The sequence below is a fragment of the Natrix helvetica genome (assembly GCF_964273705.1).
Source record: "Natrix helvetica genome assembly, chromosome: 3".
NCBI classification, from domain to species: Eukaryota; Metazoa; Chordata; class Lepidosauria; order Squamata; family Natricidae; genus Natrix; species Natrix helvetica.
Genome location: NC_138549.1, coordinates 83,153,330 through 83,175,232, shown reverse-complemented (window position 1 = coordinate 83,175,232; position 21,903 = coordinate 83,153,330). Strand labels below are relative to the sequence as shown.

The 21,903-nt window shown below is 37.9% G+C and overlaps 2 protein-coding genes across 3 annotated transcripts in view; both read right to left on the bottom strand.

The window, feature by feature from the left end:
- Positions 1–5,074: 5,074 nt before the first annotated feature.
- On the bottom strand, positions 5,075–6,115 carry GPR88 (G protein-coupled receptor 88; the record flags this gene model as incomplete). Its single annotated transcript, XM_081949204.1, has 1 exon — positions 5,075–6,115. One exon carries the CDS (start codon positions 6,113–6,115, stop codon positions 5,075–5,077), a length of 1,041 nt encoding a protein of 346 aa, XP_081805330.1.
- A 3,154-nt stretch (positions 6,116–9,269) lies between these two features.
- Positions 9,270–21,903, bottom strand: part of CDC14A (cell division cycle 14A) — a 67,282-nt gene continuing 54,648 nt past the window's right edge. Inside the window, exons 13-16 of one of the 2 annotated variants that reach the window (XM_081946295.1) lie at positions 21,018–21,065; positions 18,742–18,870; positions 17,794–18,025; positions 9,270–12,128 (exon numbers count right to left, since the gene is read on the bottom strand). In XM_081946295.1, the coding sequence (XP_081802421.1) occupies positions 12,099–12,128; positions 17,794–18,025; positions 18,742–18,870; positions 21,018–21,065 (439 nt within the window). In that variant the 3' untranslated portion in view covers positions 9,270–12,098. Of the gene's footprint in view, positions 12,129–17,793; positions 18,119–18,741; positions 18,871–21,017; positions 21,066–21,903 lie in introns of both variants that reach the window. The other variant, XM_081946296.1, reaches the window with a different exon arrangement.

Here is a 21,903-nt window from a genome sequence, read left to right as displayed (position 1 = left end):
ACCTTTTCGGCACCGAGTGCCGAAACTGCAGTGCGGGCACACGTCAAAGTGCATGCACATGCGCAACACAGCGCCGGAATCCGGAAGAGAGCAGCTGGCCTATGCGCATGCACATGGTGGGCAGCTGCTCTTCTGGGTTCTGGTGCGAGCAGCTGCCCACAGTGTGCATGCACAACGGACCAGCTGTCCAGCGCACATGCGTGCAACGGAAACCAGAATAGCAGCTGACGATGGCATGCGTGCCCACAGGGAGGGCTCTGTGTGCCACCTCTGGCACACATGCCATAGGTTCGCCATCATGGAAATAGACTGTGTAATGACGCTTTTGAATTCCAAACTGAACTGCAGCAAAGCTAGGCAACCATACCTGGAATTCCAAAAACTTCCAGAAACACTGGATGGCAGCAAAGAGAGAAGGAAAAAGTTAACTCTCTGTGGCCATTACTTAGTCACTGGATTTTTGCAGCCCAGATCTGGCAGCTTTTAGCAAAGATTTTTTTTACTCCACCTGTGACCCATACATGTTATATTTCTGTTAACAAGAGAGAGTTATTACTTCTGCCAAAGAAATAAAAGGACTCCTGGGTATATATTTGCCTAAGAGGGTTTTGGTTTTTTTTTTTACATTTCCTTGTTTGAGGCCTGAACTTCCTTTCCTAATACTTCCATTACCCTTGTTGGGATTTTAACTGTAGTTCCCCACTACCAGCATGCAGCCCTTCTCAGTTAACTTATATTGAAACCTCTCTTGCCATTCAGCCCAGGTGAGAACTGCCCTTTATTCTTTCACAGGTTCTTGAGCAAGTTATAAGCAAAATTTAAAGAGAAAAGTCCTGTGGAATGTGTGGGCTCTGACTGTATTTCCAATGGGATTGTGTTTGGCTATAGCTGTCTGTTGAGGATTTTTAAGCAGACGATTTTGAGGCCTTTCCTATAGAAAGTGTTCAAGAATGCCTCTTTTGCATTTCCAAATATGTTTCTTTCTCTTTCTGAACCCTTAAAAACATTTACTTGGTAAACTACAATGTTAGAGTTTTCATCTTATTGTTACGGTTTACTGTTGCAAGTACTTTGCCACAAGCATTATGCCAGTTCCTTTGTTCATGTCCGTGTCTGTGACAGAGCATATAAACACGCTGCAAAATTGGCATGGGAGATTGAGTTCTATCTCTCTTCATACACAAATATACCCATGTTTAAGAGAATAAAGGAGATTGCAGCATAAATAGGGGTCCTTTATTATTTCAGAAAATTGTAGTACAAGGCTTCTGAGATGTTTAGTAATAGACTCAGCTGCCCTAGCTTATCCTTACATCAAAAAGCTGGTGTGGAAAGTTAAGATTGCCCAAAGATTTGATCCTCAACCATTATTTGCAAAAAAACATACAGTAAATTTTCAAGGTGTACTTTTTGTTTAAAACAATTACTAAATAGTACTGAAAAACATCTTTATAGTCATTAAATAATTTTCATTTCGGATCTTTGACAAGGACAGAAACAGAAATACGTAAAACAGAGGTTACTTTACAGTAATTCATAGCATAGCATGTCCCACAAGAGGCTTAATTTTGCAGCCTACTTTCTGTCAAGTCTTCCCTTTTCTTTCTATTCTGGGGGAGGAAAATGATAAGGCAGGATAGAAAATTTGAAGTAAGGAAAAAAAGAAAAGCAGAGGTAGAAGATTTGTGGCTACAAAAATAATATACTCTTAATTATTTAAGGGCTTATTTACTGAATCATAGGATGAAAGGAATCAACCAGATGGTCTCTCCAAGGATTGACTTATCATCTTTATCTCCAAAGGATTGACTTATCATCTTTATCTCCTGGACTACAGGCCTAGATTCAGAAGCCATCTCTTTTTCCACATGGTGAATGAGAAACAAAATGTATATTTATCACACAATTCCACCTCCTGAGGGCTCTACAGGAAACTCAACTACATTACATTACATTATATATACATTATACATACATTATACATACATTATATACATTATAATTATACATGCATACATGCATGCATTCATTAGATCTGACCTAAGCGTAGTGCACAAAATTGTCTGCTACAATGTCCTACCTGTCAATGATTACTTCAGCTCCAGCCGCAATAATACATGGGCAAACAATAGATACAAACTCAAGGTAAACCACTCCAAACTCGATTGCAGAAAATATGACAGAGTGGTCAATGCCTGGAATGCACTACCTGACTCTGTTGTTATATCCTCAAACCCCCATAGCTTTAACTTTAAACTATCTAGCGTGGACTTCACCCATTTCCTAAGAGGTCTATAGGGGGTGTGCATAAGCGCACCAGCGTGCCTACTGTCCCTGTCCTACTGTCCCCATTTATTTGTATTCATTTCCTTTGTTCATGTCCTTGTCTGTGACAGAGCATATAAACACACTGTAAAATTGGCGTGGGAGATTGAGTTCTCTCTCTCTTCATACACAAATATACCCATGTTTAAGAGAAAGCAAACATATGCTTCATTTTTAAGAGAAAGCAAATATATTACCAACAAATTAAAATTTAATAGGGCTTCCATTGGTCAGATACAATTATATTACGGAGAAAGAGTTGGTTTATAAATGTGTATTCAAGATGGGTCACAAGAAAAAGCTTGCCCCAGACCAGCTTTGCCTGAATCAAACACCTTTTGTATGTTCTTTTTGGTCAAGAATATTTTCCTGGAGCAGAATAACTTAAGTCTCAGTGCTCCATTTATGTAAGATATAGCAATTGTCTGGGTTTAATTAGAAAACTATAGAGACATCTATAAGCATTTTTATGAAGTTATATTTAATATTTTCATTGCTTATACCCTACAAAATATAATTAAGGAGATTTGTTTCAACAGAGTTAAAATACAGTAATAAATTCTGAAACAACATGTAATAATGGAAAAAGAATAATGCATTTAACTCTTTAAAATGAATACTTTGAGCTGAGATTACTTTTTTGATCATTGGTTCCATAGAAATTGGTACAGCTTCAAAACAGTGAATGTTTTGTGATATGATTATTGTTAAAAATTCTTCTGTTAGTTAAGTCTAAATATCATTTGTGAACACTTTGTCTGAATGTCTGTTCCTATATACAAAATAACATGATCTAAGACTAAGTCCAAGCAGTTTAAGTAAGCCTGGGAGAATTTCAAGAGTTTCAAAAGTAGCACAGATAAAAAGAGGGAGAAAAATAATAATGGGCAGACCTCACAAAAACAGCTTCTTGAAGATAGAATAACTGAGTTGGAAAGTAGCCTGGAGATCTTCTAGTCCAACCCCCTGCTCAAACAGGAAACTCTATACCATTTTAGACAAATGGTTGTCCAATCTCTTCTTTAAAAAATCTCCAGTGTTGAAGCACCCACTTCTGAAGGCAAGTTGCTCCACTGATTATTTGTTCTAACTGTCAGGAAATTTCTCCTTAGTTCTAGATTGAGGATTCCCTTGGATATAGGTGTGCTCATAGACTCAAACCCAATGACTCCTTAAATTATGGTTATTCTCCTTCATTCTTTGTATCTTTCCTTTTCTATACAAGCACTCATAGCCATGCAGACAATCTTAAATATAGCCTCATGGGAAGCACATGAGATATTGGACTCTGGCCTCTGGTCACTTCCTGAATCTTACTTCCCAGCAGTCAGATAACCACAGACAATGAAGAGAGATACCTAAAAATGTAGTTCTGAGATAGGCTAAAACTTTGGTTCAGGTCTAACAACCAGGCTGCAGGCCCGAAAAAGTCTGGTCAAGTCCAAAACCTTATTTCCTTTCTTGTAAGAATTGCTGACATGACTAATGATTATTTTTATCTGCAACAAAGCAGGCTGACCCAGATGGATGTATCCTGTTTGCTAGCTTGTTCTCCTTTTCCTCCCTTAAAACATTATAGTTGATATAATTCATCGGATGCATATGGCCTCCTCCCTTTTTCCTTTCTGTCCCTTTTGGTAATTAAGATTTGTACTAAGCACTTTCAGTTCCTTATCATGCCATATATGTCAAATGTAACAACCAGCAACTGTATACGTAATGTGGGGTATAAAATCCTGTTTATGATAATCATTCAGGGTCCGGACAAGCTGTTTTATCTTTGTTCGGTCCTTATGCATAATAAACTGTTTCCTACACTGGAGTGCTTGGCCTGTGTCCTTCCCTCTTCCTACATCAGTTCAGCAATATTAAGGCAGCCACTTCCCCAAGTCTGCATGATACTACATGTGCCATCTCAGCTTCCTCTGTCGCTCATCCTTTAACTTATTACAAGGATAGGTACTGTGCTGAGAATCAAGACTACTTTGTCATTAATCATGAAAATATCCAGGATTTTACACCATCCAACTCTTATCATGCATATTTTCAGGACAGAAGGAAGCTTGTGGTCAAGGACCTGTCTGGCAACAACTTGTGTAGTCTGTCTGTCTGTCTGTATTTCTTTCTTTCGTTCTATTGCTAGGACACTATGTGGAGGACAATAGATATAGGACACTAGATAGAACACTAGATATACAGTAGGACTAGAAATAGGACACTAGATATTTATCTCTGGATCCTTTTCATTATTGTCTATGGCAGTATTTCCATGCAAGGGCAATTCCTTTGTTTCACATTAGTACTTTAGAGGATTGTTAACCAAGAAAGGAATGCAAATATTTTCCATCTACTAAAACAAAACACACATGCACAGAAACATATAACCCAAACCCCATAATTGCTTTATAGTTAATACATTTATAAGCAATTTGCGTTGTACAAGGTGCTTGTCTTAGCTTGTGTACAATGAGCAAGCTCCTGTAAAATTGCATACAGTAATGTAGTTTTTTTTTTACAAATATATACATTTTTCCCTGCAGTGGCAAGCCTATCTAAAGCAGCAATAAAAAAAGCTTCTCCTTAAAAGAGTTGAAGATTTCATTTCAATGAGTAATTTCCAAGTGCAGCTTTCTGTACGTTTCTTTCTATGCATACTCTTTCATCCAGGTGTGCTATAGGTTTTCTTTGGTGATCACTGAAGTTTTAAGCTCCCTGGGCTTTCTAACTTGGTGCTGACCTGTAACAGCCTTCAGGTTGGAGGAGAAACTGTTGGAAGAGTTGTAGAGGCTTCTGCTGCAGCTACTGCTACAGTTGTACTTTCTCTTCCACGTAGTATTAGGCGCAGGCAACGCCGAAATTCTTCATTCTTCCAAGTATAGAGCAGTGGGTTGAAGGCAGAGAGAGAACAGAGAAGGAGCCAGCTGGATAACTGCAGTCCCCGGGGGGCAGGCTGAAAGAAAAAGCTCAGGAGGCTTACCCACATCAATGGTTGGGTTGCCAGGAGGAATGCCAGACACAGGAGCAAGACAGAGATGCTGCTCAAATGGCGCTGGGACCGACGGGGAGCTTGGCCAGTAGTATGGAGAAAGGGCAGCTGTTGCAGCAGATGGAAGTCAAGGACACTGACCCGTTTGACACTGCCTTGAACGTGCTTCACAATCCTCATGTAGCAATGGAGCAGGACGACTGTCTGGCTGAGAACGGCAAGGGCTACTCCTAGACTTGCATAGTTAGAGCTATTGTTACTGGTGACATTTTTAGACTCTTGCTGGATCGGTTGCCAGGTTTCCAGTCCTGGTGGGACCAAGGCAAGGAGAAGAGCAAATATCCAGGTCAAACATATCATCCAAGTAATATGCTTCCTCTGATAAACAGCCTGGTATACGATGTGTGGTTTGGTAATAAGCACGTACCGGTTGAGGGCCACCAAGACGTGGGAAAGTAATGAAACAACCAGCCCAAGAGCAACAAGACTAATCCGAAATAAGCGGTAACTTTCTGAATGAACTGTAGAGGAACCAGAAGTTAGCAATCCCTGCATTACTTCTTGTGGCATCCAAAAACCACACACACTCAGGTCAGCGATACAACCATTCACGATGAAAGCATTGCTGGTGATACGCAGCTTCCTGGAAGCGAAGACCATATAAATAACCATGAAGTTGGATAAAGTTCCAGAGATAGCCAACAACAAATAGAGTAGAGACAAAGGCAGCCTAATTCCTAGGGAGTCTTCATGACAAAGGAACAATTGTAGGGGTCTGGAGCTCCAGGAAGAAGTGTTGGCCATCTTGTTGCACACAAGGTAAACTTTCTCAAATCTCCAAACAAACTTATAGAATCTGCTTGATTCTAGAAGTGATAAAAGCCTTTCAGAAATTAAGACACGTCTACAGGACTACAGACAACAGACAGCCAAAGATAGGTTGTTGGAAAAGTCGAAGGCATCCCCAAGAATGCAGATAATACTTAACAGATTCAGACAAACTGGATCCCACAGAAATCCATAAAACTTCCCGATCATTCCAAATTCAGTGTCAGCTATAAGCAAAAATCAAAAAAAGCACAGATGGGATTCAGAAAATAAAGTGAGGAAGATGCAGTGTTGTTTGAACTAGCGATGAGATCCCAAAAGGTGCGTGTAAAGTGTGGCAGTTGTGAATAAGCAAAACATTAAAAATAAATAAAGCCAGAGTGAAAAATAATACAACCATATAGATCCCCTCCTAGATGCCCAGGACCTTCTAAGGTAGCAATTAGTATCCTAAAACAGGAAAATGAGGAGCATTCCTCAAAGAAGGAAAAGGAATAGCAGAAATCCTAGGAAGTGTCTTAGCAGTGCATCTGAAGATGTGGCACGTTCTTTTGAGCTTTTCAAAATGCTTGCTGTATCTATCAGCACTAGAATGTGGTGCTTCTGCGTCTGATCTTTATGAATTATTCAGAGATTATAGGAGGGAGAAGGGGAGGGAGAAGAAAATCCAACTTGCTCTGAAAAGGCAGCTATTGCAGAAATTGACATTTCTCCCCCTACCCGTCCCTCCACCCACTGTGGTTCCTGAGTCACCTTTTGTTTTGAGATGGTACTTCTATTCCCTGCTCTTCTAGCCTTCTCCTACCACTGACGTTCATCCCAAGATGGACAGAAACTCCTGCTTACGCATATTCTTCTCAACTCTAGGTTTATGTTATGGTGAGAAAAGTTTCGATGCTTCTACCATTTTCAAAATATATGACCTAATTTTATCTTAATTGCAATATTCAAACCCTCCTTTAATTACATACTTCCTGCTCCTTGGCAACAAGAATTGTATATTACTGAGCAGGCCTTCTAATATAATCCCATCGATGTTAATGTTACACAACCTTTCAAACTTGGATGTTTGAAATTTTGTGTAATGTATTGATTTGCACAAAAATGTGTCATGTTGATCCCAATTTTGAAACCTCTCTGGAAATGAAACAAACGGAAACTACAAATACAGAAATGAGTAACTGAGTTGGACCAATATATCTTTCACTTGCAGCTGTCCAAACTTTCCTGCAGCATGTTCCATCATTTTCAAGAAAAATACAAGGAAAGAAATTAACTGTAGTGGCTAATGGTAGCACTAGAGAGGGATTAAGGGTCTAGTTCAGAAGTGGGGAACTATGGCCACTTTATGACTTGTGGACTTCAACTCCCAGAATTCCTGAACCAGCCATGATGGCTCAGGAATTCTGGGAATTGAAGTTCACAAGTCATAAAAGCACCCTTGATCTAACTGGATTTGAAACCTTTTCTAGATGAACTCAGGCTTTGGACAACAGTTTGGACTGCTACTGTTGTACTACCTTCCATGCTGCATAGCGTCTTTCCTGTTGGAGATGCTGGATTCCATCACTGGATGGACTCCATGAGGATAGTAGCTCTTGGGGATTTTAATAAGCCTCCAAGGGATGTTGAGTCCATAGCAGCTTAGGGCTCATGGCCACCCTCGCAATAATGCATCTGTTCCAAATAATCAAAAGCTTGACATATACCAGGAGTTGCACTCTAAATCTATTTTATTTCCATGATGTGATGTGTCATTGATGAATATTGCCATTAGTCCATTCCTGTGGACAGACCTCTTCCAACTTGATGTCACCAACCCTCTGGAGAAAGCAGGGCATGCTATATTAATCCATCCCAGACAACTGAAAGACAAATTTGGATTCTAGATGGAGCTTGGGATTTTCCCTGAGGATCTGGTGAACAATTTGGTGCTGCCTTGGCTGCAGTCTGGAATAGGGATGGGAGAGCCTTGGACTAAAGTGGTCCTTGCTTACTGACCACTCATTCAGTGATCATTGAAATGTATGATGGCATTGAACCAGTTATGACTGGCCCTTGTACTAATGGTTATTGTAACATCCCCATGGTGATGTGATTGTGTTTTGTGACATTCCCTGCCATTGCTAACCAGTAGAGTTGTGTGGGTTTTCTGGACATAACCATATTGCTTAATGACAGAGTTTCTAGTCATGATTAGTATCATTAAACAAGGACTATCTGTACAATATTCCTATGTGGCCTCCCATGGAACAGCAATTCTGGAATAGCATCCCCCTGGAGATATGCACAATTGCATTTTGCAAGTGTTCTACGAGTCTTTGAAAAGTTGGTTTTGCTCCTAGACCTGGGGTTAGGTGGTTGTTAAATGTCTGATTTTTTGGTAATGTAATGAGTGATTTTGTCCAGGTGTTACATGTTCTTTTCTCTTTTGTTTTAATGATTTATTGCCTTTGTAACTACACAGAAACATTAAAAACTGATGGCAGAAAAAGACCTAGTGGTCCATTAAGTCTGTCTTTTGAGTGTGTTTTTTGTTTCCTTTTAATTATTTTCTTTTTAAGATGGACATGTATTTATTCCAAGTATGTTTACATCCTGATGACTGATCCATTACCTCCACTGAAAGTTGGTTCCAAGTTTCTACTACTCTTTCTGTGAATACTTTCTAACATTACTTTTGCACTTTCCTCTGATCAGTTTGAGGTTATGCCCCATGTTCTCGATGTTTGCTTAATATCTTAATTTTTATTAATAGCATAATTCATAAACTGCCTAGAATCACTGGAAGTTGGACAGCTTTCTAAACTAAATAATAATAAATATAAAATAACACATGCCACTTTGAGTTCCTAAACAAAAGATTGTATATAAAACTAACAAATAATATTTCCCACTGTCACAATTACTGATCCTAGCATAGGACAGAAATAAAAGAACTTTTTTTGTTTATCCAGATATTAAGTATTGCAGGCAGCAAGTTATTGATTTGGGATGGCAGTATAGACATAACCTTACTGAAATAATTGGGTAAAGATTTTAAATGCTACTTTAATCTTACCAAATTTTTTAAAAATTATTTCATAGGAACTCAATTTACAAATTGCTGTGTACAGAATGGCAACAACATATTTGAAGAACAGAAAAGAAGTAAATTTTTATTACTCTGATATAAAAATAAACATTAATAGTTCCAAATAGTTTTATAAGAAAGTGGTAATAATTGCATTTTGTGAGAAAATATAAAATGGATCCTTTAAATAAAATACAGATAGCACACTTCAGAGAACATGACCACACTGAAATAAGAAAGCATAGTTAATATTGCTTACCAATTATATAATTTAAATTTTTTAAACTAAATTTTATATTCAAATATAGATTACAATCGATTTCCTTCTATAATTTGCATTACTTTCAACATTTCTTCCAATTCAAAGAACCACTTTGTATGCTTTGCTTATCCAGTGTAATGCTATTCTTTATACGGAAACATTCGAAATGCTCAAAGTTATTCCTAGTATAGGTACAAAAATTACAGAAGAGATCAAGAAAGTTCATGGTTCAAGCATGTCAATAATGAGACAACAAATTGCTGGTATTAACAATAATATTGTATTTCATAATCTTTTTAAAAGAAAGAATAAACCTATGCATAATTTTGACATTCATTAGCATTTATATTTCTACATTGGAAAAATAATACATCTGTCTCATAAGTAGTATAATAACAAAATATATCTTAAATTTTAGAGGTAGAAATTACCTTAGAATTTGCCTATTACTCACTCATACATATAATACATTTGATGTACATTTGATAAAATATTGCATTCAGTAATTAAAGCAGCTGATAAACACAAAACACCAAAAATGTAGCCATCATAATTGGAACTATTTCCCTCGCCTGTTTAAATACCCAATCCTTGTTAGTTGATATGAAATAGTCTATCAACCTTTGATATCCCCCTTGACATGATTCATCAAATTAGCAAACTTCCAGTTAACTGGAATTGTGCATTTCTTTTCCAACTTGGAAGCCGAAGTTGCCAGATTCAGAACAAACCATAATATTAAACATGAGGCTGTCTTTTATCATATTAACCTATTCTAAAGCAATTAATGATAATGTTCTTTTTTAGATTAAATAAGAGTGTTCTGACTAACCACGAGGATCCGTGGCTTTTATTGTTTGCGCAAGGAAGGAAAGAGTGAAATGGTTGCATAACATGCATTAAAAGAAGGTATTCTTTCCTTGGTAGCCATTAATATGGGAGCTTTCTTTTGATCATAATACAAATGGTATGTGAATGTTACCAATTAGTGCATCCAGAATGGCACTAAATTAGTCCTACAGACCCAAGACAAAGCTGTTTCAAAAATAATTGTGAATAGAGGCAGAGGAGGTTTACTTCAATTTTCATTATATTTTGTTGTTCAGGACCTCATGGTCACTTAGCCAGTGACATGGTCAGATCATTAGAAGAAATAAAGTCCATTTTGTCCTTTATGAGAAGGAAACTAATTCAAGATAGAAGTTCTACACTTTACAAAATCTTCATGGACATATTCTGTTCCTTATTTCTCAAACTGACAGCCCTGCCCAGAAATAAGTAGTTGTAAATTGGCATTTTACTTTTAAAGTGGGGGTGTTCTTGGGGAACAAAAATGGTACTGGGGACTATTTGCAGCTTATAATCCACTCTCCTCGGCTTTCAGATGAACTGGGAACTAAATGTTCAAAATTATATTAGCCACTAGCTACATGGCATTTGCAAATAATAATATGGATAGTATGATTCAGTGTATAAAAATAGTGGAAAACAAGGAGTTATAAACAGCTTTGAAAATGTTCTTGCAATCTGTCATTAAAATGTGAGTAAAAAGACTTCCTGACTCTTGGTCTCTGTTTATAATAAAAAGAAATGTCTTCTGTCTTTTGTCACTGAATAACCCAATGAAAATCAGATAACATTGTTGCTTACAAATCCAATCAGTATATTAGATTTTCCCTGCTATGGCAACCTTTTTCTCACGTTCTAATATTATACAACTTGTAGACAAGGCTATACAGAAAGGAAAACACAGGAATTCCTTTGACATACAAATTATAGAGCACAATTGTTAAGAGATACAGATTTAATTAAAATTAAGTTTTTCTTTGTAATTAAGGATGCTAGGGCAAGTCTATGTCACAGACTTCCTTAAGACCTTTAAAATATGAACATTGCAAACATCAGCATCTGAAATTAAAAATGGTACAACAAATATATTTTTTCCACTAGTAAAGTTCTGAAAACCAGAAGCAACAGTGATTAGACAGATACAATAAAGACAACAAGTAGCAGGATTGATATGGCCAAGATCAAGAGATGTTCAATTTTGTTCCCAAATCTGCAGACTGAGCAGTCCTTGGGGTTTCTGGAGTCATAACTCACGAGGTGTGTAATATTAGCAGCCATGCTCCCCCAGTAGGTCTGCAGATGGATGTGTTTCTCTGGATCTTGGCTCATGTTTGAAGTATAAAACAATATTTGAAAAATACACATTTTTGGTAAAAAAAACAAAACCACCCTGAATTCTAAACCAAAATATACTATATTTTATACAATATACATATTTTTGTGTACACGTAGACAGACAATACCTTTTACTCGATATATATACATTATAATACTGAACCCAGAACCATCAATATAAACTGTTGCTGCAGCTTGTTAGAAGTATTCTCAATATTAAAATCTTGATCTGTACACAAAATTGTAATATTCAGAAGTTCAATTACAACACATTTGTAGTAGTCACTACTGAAGTCCCTGATTATGCAAAGATTTGGGATTTAAGTTCTAATCATGTTTGAAGAAGTATTTCTCCAGTGAAGTGTCTCCTTCAACATTCTTCCTCTTTGAAGAAAAATGATTTTTAAGAGATGTCCAGCTTTCACCGAAGCAGTAAGGCTTTAGTACTGAACATATTCAGACTGAAGGGACTGTGTAGGTAAAAACAAAAGCTGATATTAAGATTCAGTTAGAAGTACTTCAATTTCAATCATATGAACATTTTTAAAGAAATGAAACCTTTGCTGCACAAACCAAAAACAAATTTAGAGGATTTAAGACACATATCTTCAAAATGTACTCTTCTTCTACCATAAAAACACCCATGATGGGCCAAGATGCTGTATAACACTAACCAGAAGCTAACCCCAAGCCTCAGTTTAAAACTGTAGCTACAATATACATTATTTCGTATTCTATTCTTTTGTAAGGCCTTTTTCCCTTCCTATTAAAGTCTGGAGCAGTGACATAACCTTCTCTGAAGAGAGCAGAAACAACAGTAAGAGCTGAAGAGAAGGACATCTTGGCTCATGATCTTTTCATTAAGAAATTTATTTCTTAACAGAATAACAGTTCCTGTTCATTTTACCTCCAGGTTTAGAAAGCTACCTACAACTATTGGGAAGTATTGTCATAAGCTTTTTTTTTTCTGTGATGAAAATTTAAATAAAAATATATGGAAAGGAACAGAACATTTGGGTAATCTTAGAAAAACTATTCTTTTAAGGCAATTCTTGCACAGGAATTGGGCATTCAATAGTTCTTTATATTTTGTCTTTATTAAATAAGAACATTCTGCACAGAAAATCTGCTTATTCTATATTAATTACATTCATTTCAGCTTCAGTAAGGAAACCATTATTCAGTTTCATTTTGTTCAAATATGAATCAAGCAGGAATACATTTTAAAAGTTGATGACACGCTTTATATACATTTGAGAGAAGAAAGAGGAAGAAGAAATAAAAATGAATATATAGTTAATGTAAGCAACAATAAGAGGGACAGGCAGAAAATTAGTAGAGTTTAAAGCTTGCCATGAAATCTAATTTCTAATAAGTTGTGCTTCTTTCTGATGACATCTGTAACATCATTGGCTCAAATGGTACTTTCTCTGCAAAGAGAAAGTAAATTTCAGCCTACTTTTGTCTCTAATAATAGTGTGACATGGAATCTATCTGATTTCTGTATTTTTCAGATCAACTACCTGATAATAACTTCCAGTAAAGACAACTGGACTTATTTCCAGTTAAAGAAGCTGGAAGAAACTCCTCCCCTCATATGCCAGCAAATGATAAGATTCCATTAGATTGCTTACGTGGTCTTACAAAGCCAGCACACATGCAAAAAATAGCACGCAAATTAGTACAGTTGTATAACAGGATTAGCTTAATGAAGTAAAATTTCAGTTGTGAATACTCAAGTATATTTCCTCACTGCTGCCTAATTATTTAAGCTGAGAAGACACACTCATTAGTCAGAAGGAAATTTTTGAATTAAGTTTTGAGAAATAAATCCAGTACAATCAACCTCTTAGGGCTGGTTTAAAAATTCATGTCCTGTATGTTCAGCAACATTATGAAACATCCTTGTGTGAACACAATATGTCTACCTACTTTATACAGGTCAGCAGAGATTTTGAAAATCAGGAAAAAAAAAGCATGGATAATAGGAAATATGCTTCCTGGCAGGGTTTCCAGTCTACTTTTTTTGTTTTTCATCCATGTGAAAGAAATGTCAATTATCACAAACTTATTATTCAAATCCCCACATTCTGTTCTGCTGAGGCTGCTAAAGCTTTCTCTCTAAGTATGTCGCATATATTACTATTCTTTTTTTATTTTTAAGATTGAAATTTTATAGACAACTTGTGTGTGTGGGCTTAGAAACTATGAGGAAAGGCACCTATTCTCAAGATTATATCCTAAGAAAACAGCACTACACAAGTGTAAATATGTACATTTATGTATACTAAGCAACTAAGGAGTACTTCAAACATCAATTTTATTGCATCATTCATTGTCTTAGAATGTTCTATTCTATCTTGTTCCATTATGATATAAAAGGCTGTCTTTATCTTCTTCATATCAATAACAGCAATAATAATAATGAACTTCAATATATATATTTCTGGAAGTATTTTTATGGAATTCAAGTTTTACTTTGATGAAGAGAGTGAAAGGTTGATGGACTTCGAATTTGGTTGTGACTTTTTGTAACAACTCTTTTTTAATTGAATCAATACTGGTATTTTCAAATGTAGTCAAAATTGGCATTTATGGTGAAATTCACTCTTTTCAATTTTCCTGCTAATATTTATAAACCTAAATCTGATTTTCTAAAACTACACAATGTAAGGTGTGCATTTTAATGTATATAAAGTATAAAGTATATAAAGTAACATGTCTCTGTTTATTATCTATGTATGCCATGTTACATTTATTAAAACAAATATGCATTTTGATATTTCCAGCAAGATAAATATATCACTTCTCAGCAAATGTACCATTTATGGCCAGCATCTACTTCCTTTTGCTCAGGAAAGCAGATAAAGATCACTTAAGCCAACAGATATCTTCTCACACTTCTCCTCAAATTCATGATGGATTTACACAATCCCATTTCTTACTGGCAGCTATTTAGAGTAAGAGAGTGGATCAGTGGTGGGTTCCTCCCGGATCGCACCGGATCGCGCGCGCTCCCTTTCAGCGCTCCACCTGGCTTGCACGCTCCCTTTCAGCGCTCCACCTGGCTTGCGCGCTCCCTTTCAGCGCTCCACCTGGCTCTCGCGCTCCCTTCCGGCGCTGAAACCGGAAGTACAGTTTTGCCCGGCCCTGGCGAAGCAACGACGCCTGTCTGCGCTCCACCAGCTCGGCTGGGAACGGAGATGTTTCCTCAGCGGAGCGGTGTCTTTTCAGGCGCTCCGCTCCGCTGAGGAAACATCTCCATTCCCAGCCGAGCTGGTGGAGCGCAGGCAGGCGTCGTTGCTTCACCAGGGGCGGGGCAAGACTGTACTTCCGGTTTCAGCGCCGGAAGGGAGCGCGAGAGCCAGGTGGAGCGCTGAAAGGGAGCGCGCAAGCCAGGTGGAGCGCTGAAAGGGAGCGCGCAAGCCAGGTGGAGCGCTGAAAGGGAGCGCGCGCGATCCGGTGCGATCCAGCAGGAACCCACCACTGGAGTGGATAGAACTTAATGACATTGAAGAATAAAGTTACCATCATCCTTTAGAGTAGAAACAAGTATCTAATTCTCTGAAACTATAAATACTGTGAAATCTATGCTAGATGTTTTTGGATAGGCAAATATTGCTCTGATCCACTTCGATTTCACAAGGAGCCACTGCAATGTGTCATCTCTTATATTTATGTTTGAATATATTTTCTCTTTATATTGCTCTAATTTTTCAAACATTCGGGATGTTTCCTGGATTTTTATTGCTGTGTAAAATTCTAACAAAACAATTGTGATCTAAGTTTATGAAGGACTTTCTATTTTTAAACATGCTCTTTATTTCCAGAAAACAACTAACATTTTATGTACTGTGCTGCAGAAATGTATTATAAAAGCAATCGGAATGGTACATTCCATCTCTTTAAGCTCTGAGCAGAAAGGTATAAATAAGGACAAAACTGGTCACATGTTGCCTCCTGCTGGTCAAGGCAACTGAGAACACCACATGGGATACACATTGCATAAAAGTAGACAATTTTCCGCATCCCCCAAGAAGTGTGATGTTACGTAAAATCCCACACTTAGGGTCACGAGATAATGTAACATCTATATTGCTCTGCTCTAAGAGCTTAAGGATAAATAGATTATATGTATACCATTCGGATACCTTCTGAGTATTCCTTCCTACAACCACTGAATTGCAGGGATAGTTCCTAAAACTAAAAGCTAAAATAATGCATGAGGTCATCCGATGGGTAAAGATCTATGAGTTCAATTCCAAGCAGAGGATTTGAACCCCAAAGAATAAAAATCTGGCTACCCACATCTGAAGCGTCCCAGTAAGGATGACAGCGACAGTGGTGCTTTCTGGTAGTCAATGTAACTATTTATAAAAATAAGTTCTCGGGTGTGGAAAATATACTTGTTTTTTATTGTTGTTTTTAGCAGTGACTGGAACAAACTTATTTTAAAATAAATCCTGAGATTAGTTTAGTTTTAAATTTGTGTAATATATTATTTCACCAGAAAAAATATTTGCAAGAACTCTTTTTCAGACAAAGTAACGTATTTAACAGATACTCTCAACAAAAAGATCTCATTCTGACCAATAAAATAAATACAATAAAAAGCCTTAGTTCTTTTATTTTTAGTATTTCCACGCTATATTCAACAGCTGATGTAAGAGGTAAATCTTACAAGCTCAAGAAGGTAAACAACAGCTAAAATTTGGAATGCTACAGTTTCTTACTGTTGCAACAAAGGCTTTTCTGCCAGCATGTGATGCATCTGACCCACAGACCGCGAGTTTGACATCCCTGGCTTAAACTGTATTTTAGGACACCAGTTTTTTTTGTATTTTTCTCTCCCAAAACTTATGTAAAATGGTGATGGTAGTCAGAGGTACTTATTTATCCATTTCATTCACACAGAAGAAATATATATTGTAAACAAGAACATGACGCTAAATTTAGAGTAGACTGAGAACCAATACTGATTCCCTCCCCACCCCCCACTTTTTTGTCTATTATTTTACAGGTAATCCTCACCGCATAGCAGTAATTTGGACTAGAATTTTCATCACTAAGCGATGCAGTCATGAAGTGGAATGTTATGAGACCATATTGCGTAGTGATGACACCTATGGTAGTTTTCTCTGTTGGTAAATAAAAACAGGACCTTATGTGATTGTGACTTCCTGCCAGCTTCCCACAAGCAGAGTCACTGGGGAAGCTGGCTGGAAGTCATGAGTCCTGGGTGGCTTGGAAAGAATCCAGTGAGCAGATGTGTAGTATGGAATGAGATGAGGAATTGTAGCAATGTATGTTAGGTGGGGTTGCTGCAGCACTGTGTGAGTGTGTGTGGGCTAGGGAGGGGATGCAGCAGTACAAGTGCACTATGGAGTATGAGATCTCTGGGATCTCACATTCTGTAAGCGGCTCCCCAGGATAAAAGGCAGCAGGACCAACTTGCAACCGTCCCTGCAGGCTTCCCCAGTGACTTTGCTTATGGGAAACTAGAAGCGAAGGTTACAAATGGTGATCACAGGATAGCAGGATGCTGCAACTATCATATAAGCCGGTTGCCAAATGCCTGTTTTGCAACCCTGGACTGTAGGGATGATATAATAGCTGGAACTTTGAATTATGAGGGCTGATTATAAGTACCGCTTGTTCAGCACTGTCACAGTTTCGAACGATCACTGAATGAGCGGTTATCAACTGAAAACTACCTATATAAATGTAATTAATTCTTCTAACTTAGACAATTCAAAATCCTATTGAATCTCTCCATGCTCTTTGTATGTATCTTTAAATATGTACTGATATGAACATCTGACACTTTCAGCGTTTTATTACAATGAATTAAAATGGATATAAAAAGAAAGTTGCGCTCACAGAAGACCTTACAAAAATTAGAGAGCGAAACAATTATCTTTCTTTCCTGAAGTGTCAAAGAAACCACCACAAAAAGTAACCTGACTGGTTTTAGTTGAGATAAGAAGATACTACTTGCGCAAGAAGAAGAGATTGTAAAATGAGAAAAAAAGACCAGAAAGGAAGGTCTAAGGATTGTTAGAAACTTTGGAGAAAGCTTTGGTTGAAGGGAAGTTCTATAAGGTCTCTGAAAGGGCTGCTGAACTGTGAACTTACAGGAATTGATCGACTCAGGTATCTTGCTGAAGAAGCAGCGAGCCCCGTAAAAGATCTGAAGGTGTTGTACTCCTCAGCCAGGACGTTGGGAGAATTGACATAGTTGTTGAGGTTGGTAGTGCTATTGCCTCTCCTGTTGTACAAGTTGTTGTTCAGCTCATGATCATTTCGGGAAGGCAACAGTGCACTGCCATTCAAATTACTGGAGAGTTGGCTTACAGAATAACCTGTCCTAGAGGATGATAATGTCAGTTTGCTCTCAGCATCATCTGAAGCAGCATGCAGGTTCCCTAGAGAACTGGCTAACCTGGAGTTTATGGAAAAGCTGAATGGAAAACACATGTGGGGTAAAAAGACACACAAAATGTATGCACAGGTGATGTATCAATGCAAGACATGCTTTAAAAGGCACTTGGAGAGAAAAAAAATCACTTTCTCAATATTAAATGGTGGCAACATACAGCTTAATTCTTTCGGTAAATTGTGGGGAAACCATTGGGAACATTTTAGGATAAAGAACAGTTGCAAAATGATTGCAGTGCTTTGAAGAAATACATAGATGTAATCTCCAGTGATGCTGGAACTTTAGGCAACATTTTTCTTGTTGGTTATTTCTAACATTTCTTATTTAAAGGGGGTTTCCTTTTGGCTTCTATAAGCTGGCATAGGCCAGTATGGGAGAAGTTATTTTGAAAAACATGCATGTAGCTCTTTTAATATGAGATCAATGGGATGATATGAATGTAATTTTATTAGTGCTCATAGCCACTTATTCCCATAGTCAAACTAAGGTATCAGAAGCAAGTATTTAAAGTTACATCAAAGACATTCAGAATATCTTAGATTTCTTATATAAGAAACCCCAATTACAAATAAAAAATATAGTATTTGTTCCTATACTCCCTCTCTTCCCAAAAGGTAAAAAGACATAGCAGAATAAAGAAATACCTTTTAAAATTTGGAACTGAGGATGGAGCATGTCTATTTATTCTCTTTGCTGTGGGCGATGACGAAACCATTGCTTTGGTGGCCTTCAAAGGAGATATGGACCCTTGAGAGAGAGCTGCTGTATTCAATCTGAAAGTACCAATAGGAAGCAAACGTATATTCATACGATTGGTAGAATATTCAATTTTCTATCCTTCATTTAGTTTGCATACCAGAACCTCTGAATATAAATCTTTTCATAAATAAATAATATTAAAACATTCTCAGGGTATTCATGGGATGAATTATGTCTTCTATAACGGGGATCTAAGGCTGTCTGGACACTATAAAACTTTATGGAGGAACAGGAAAATATTTTTTGTCTAGGAGCACAGGTCTTTGTGTGAATCAGAACATTGTGCCAAAGGATCTCCCATCTTTGGGTACTTTTCAGGGGTCGTGTTTGGTCTTGGACTGCAAATAAAATTTTGACGTAATTCAGGAGTGTCTCTAAAGAAGAATATGACTAAAAAAGTCTTTCATATTTGAAGAAAACTACAAATGAACCTTTAGGTAGAAATTTCAAGCAGTGAACAGCAGGGAGGTTTATTGCATAAGTATAGTGTTTTTTGAGCATTATTTATTCATTTAAAATTGTAGATGCCTACATAGTAAAACAGATTCTTAAAATGTAAGTGCAAGCCTCTTGCAGATGTTGTTATTTTTCAATACCGAATGCACGTGTTAATTCCAATGTTTTGATTTTTCCTAATTATTTCCTTTAAAAAAAATTTTTTTTACAAGGTACTTATCCCTCCCACCCAAATCAGAATGTTAACAGATACATCACTGAATATCCATTTCAAAAGTGACAACTATTTTGATTACAATCATGTTTGAAATTTAGCATCAAATGATCCATCTCTGAATTTTTGCCTTGACTTGTTTGCTGGTCTTACCTACTAAGGCACTGTTGCCCTATATTTTTGCTAAGGAGCCCCTGCTAATAATCTCTGTTATTTGGTTTCTGAATGAAATCATTTAAAAGAGGTGGGAGAAAGTGCCATTAATAGGCTGATAATCCCCTCCTCCCTCCTTATCTATCTATCTCCCTCCGTCCCTCCCCCTCTCTCTTAACATGGTGTAAATGCTGGTTGAATTAGGGTGAACAAACTGAAACCCGTGATCCTCAAAATGGATGAGTAATGGATTGAATTATAGGTTATGTGTAGAATCTGTTGGTGTTTTTTTTTACTTAAATCCACAGTTTGGACAGGCTTTTTCAATTCTGCAGTAAAGGAATTTAGTAATGCAGATAGAGAAAGGGGTTAGAAATATATTTTATATTTCTAGTTAGCCAACTGCATCTCTTCCTAAAAAGGATGGGCTGAAAATCATTCAGAGATTCATCGCATCCAGCTTAGACTATCATAATGCAATTTGCAGGAAAGCACTTATGACTTGAAATTTCAGAAGTATTTCAAAGAATGAACCTGCTATTGGATTAATCAGGCTTGTTCTGAACAACTAACTGCAAATCCATAACTTATGTAGACAATTGAGAAAGCTGATTTATATACCTTTATATTTATATAAACTGCATTGCATCGTTAAGGTTGGCCTTCCTTAATGCTGGCATTTCTATGTCAGCTCAAAGCAGTCTTCCCCTGGCAGGTATTTAAGGTTGTGCCTCCCTCACAATGTTTAGTTTTTAAATTGCTGCCAATAGTTTTCAGGAAAAGAGCTGCAAGGGACTGCAGGCAAATGACAGACAATACAAAATCTGCTTCCTCTGAAGCATTTTTTTGGGATAGAATCCAAAGTCCCATACATCTTCAAAAGCTAATCTGCCCCATGGACATGTATCAATGCTACTATACGGCGATGCATGAATCAAGCTTTAATTTGCTTTAAATATTAGTATGATTATATCTATAAAGAATTACATATCAAGCCATGTAACCGACTGTTATACAGTTTTCCAAAATTTTATTTTTGCTCATTAAAGTTTCAAAGAACAATAGATAATAGACATGTATCCACTCACACTATAGGTGTATGGACCCAGTTTATGCACAGACAAGGTTGCATGGGATCTTGGATGTCAATGTTTGCTATTTCACAACCTTATTATTAAATGAACTCTAAAACCATTCTTTGATCCACAGCTTTAACATGGAGAACAGCTTTTACATTCAATCACAGCACTATTGCTATTTAGTAACATTTAGTACAGCAAAAATTCAGAAGGCTTCCATAAATGAAATTGCTTCTTTCTAAACAATCCAAACAAATACCTGAAAGGCTGGGATATGGATCTGACATGTGTTTTCATATCTTCTAACCTAAAAAGACAAGAGTATTTTACATAAGAAGTATCAAACTAAAAAGGATATATATTACTGAATTTATATAGCCAATATTTACTCTTCCAACTATCTAATATACCGTGTTTCCCCAAAAATACGACCTGTCCCAAAACTAACGCCTTGCCACATTTTTCGTGTGGGCACAAATATAAGCCCACCCCCGAAAATAACCCCCCTGGACAACCCCCCTCCAGCCAGGCAGAGCACCGCTCACCGACCTAGAGCTATCCCGAAGGCGCCAAGTTGCAGGAGCGGGGGGGGGGGGGGGGGAAGGTGCTCACATTGCTTGTCGCCTTCGGGATACCACTAGGTTGGGGAGTGGCGTTCTGCCTGGCTGGAGGGGGGAGTTGCTGGGCGCCTGTCTCCTTGCGAGCGGACTCCCAAAGAGCCGGACACAGGCGCTCGCGCAACCCCCCTCTCCAGCCGGGCAGAGCTCCATGCATTGACCTAGGGCAGTGGTCGGCAAGCCGCGGCTCGCGAGCCACATGCGGCTCTTTACACACTTTAATATGGCTCTTGTGTGCTGGGCGCCCGCTCCCCTCCCTCCTCTCGGGCACTTCAAAACAAGCGCCTCTTTCCCTTTTTTCTTTTCGACCCACAATGATTAGGGAGGATCCTGAAGTCGGGCGGGGACGAGAAGCGAGGAGGCAGAAAAAGAAACGGAGGCTAAGGAGCTTCCCCCCCCTCCTTCCAGCAAAAATCTAACCGGGGAGCCGGGCGGGCAGTAGCAACTTAGCCGATCACGCCGCGTGGAGGATCCTGAAGTCGGGCGGGGACGAGAAGCGAGGAGGCAGAAAAAGAAACGGAGGCTAAG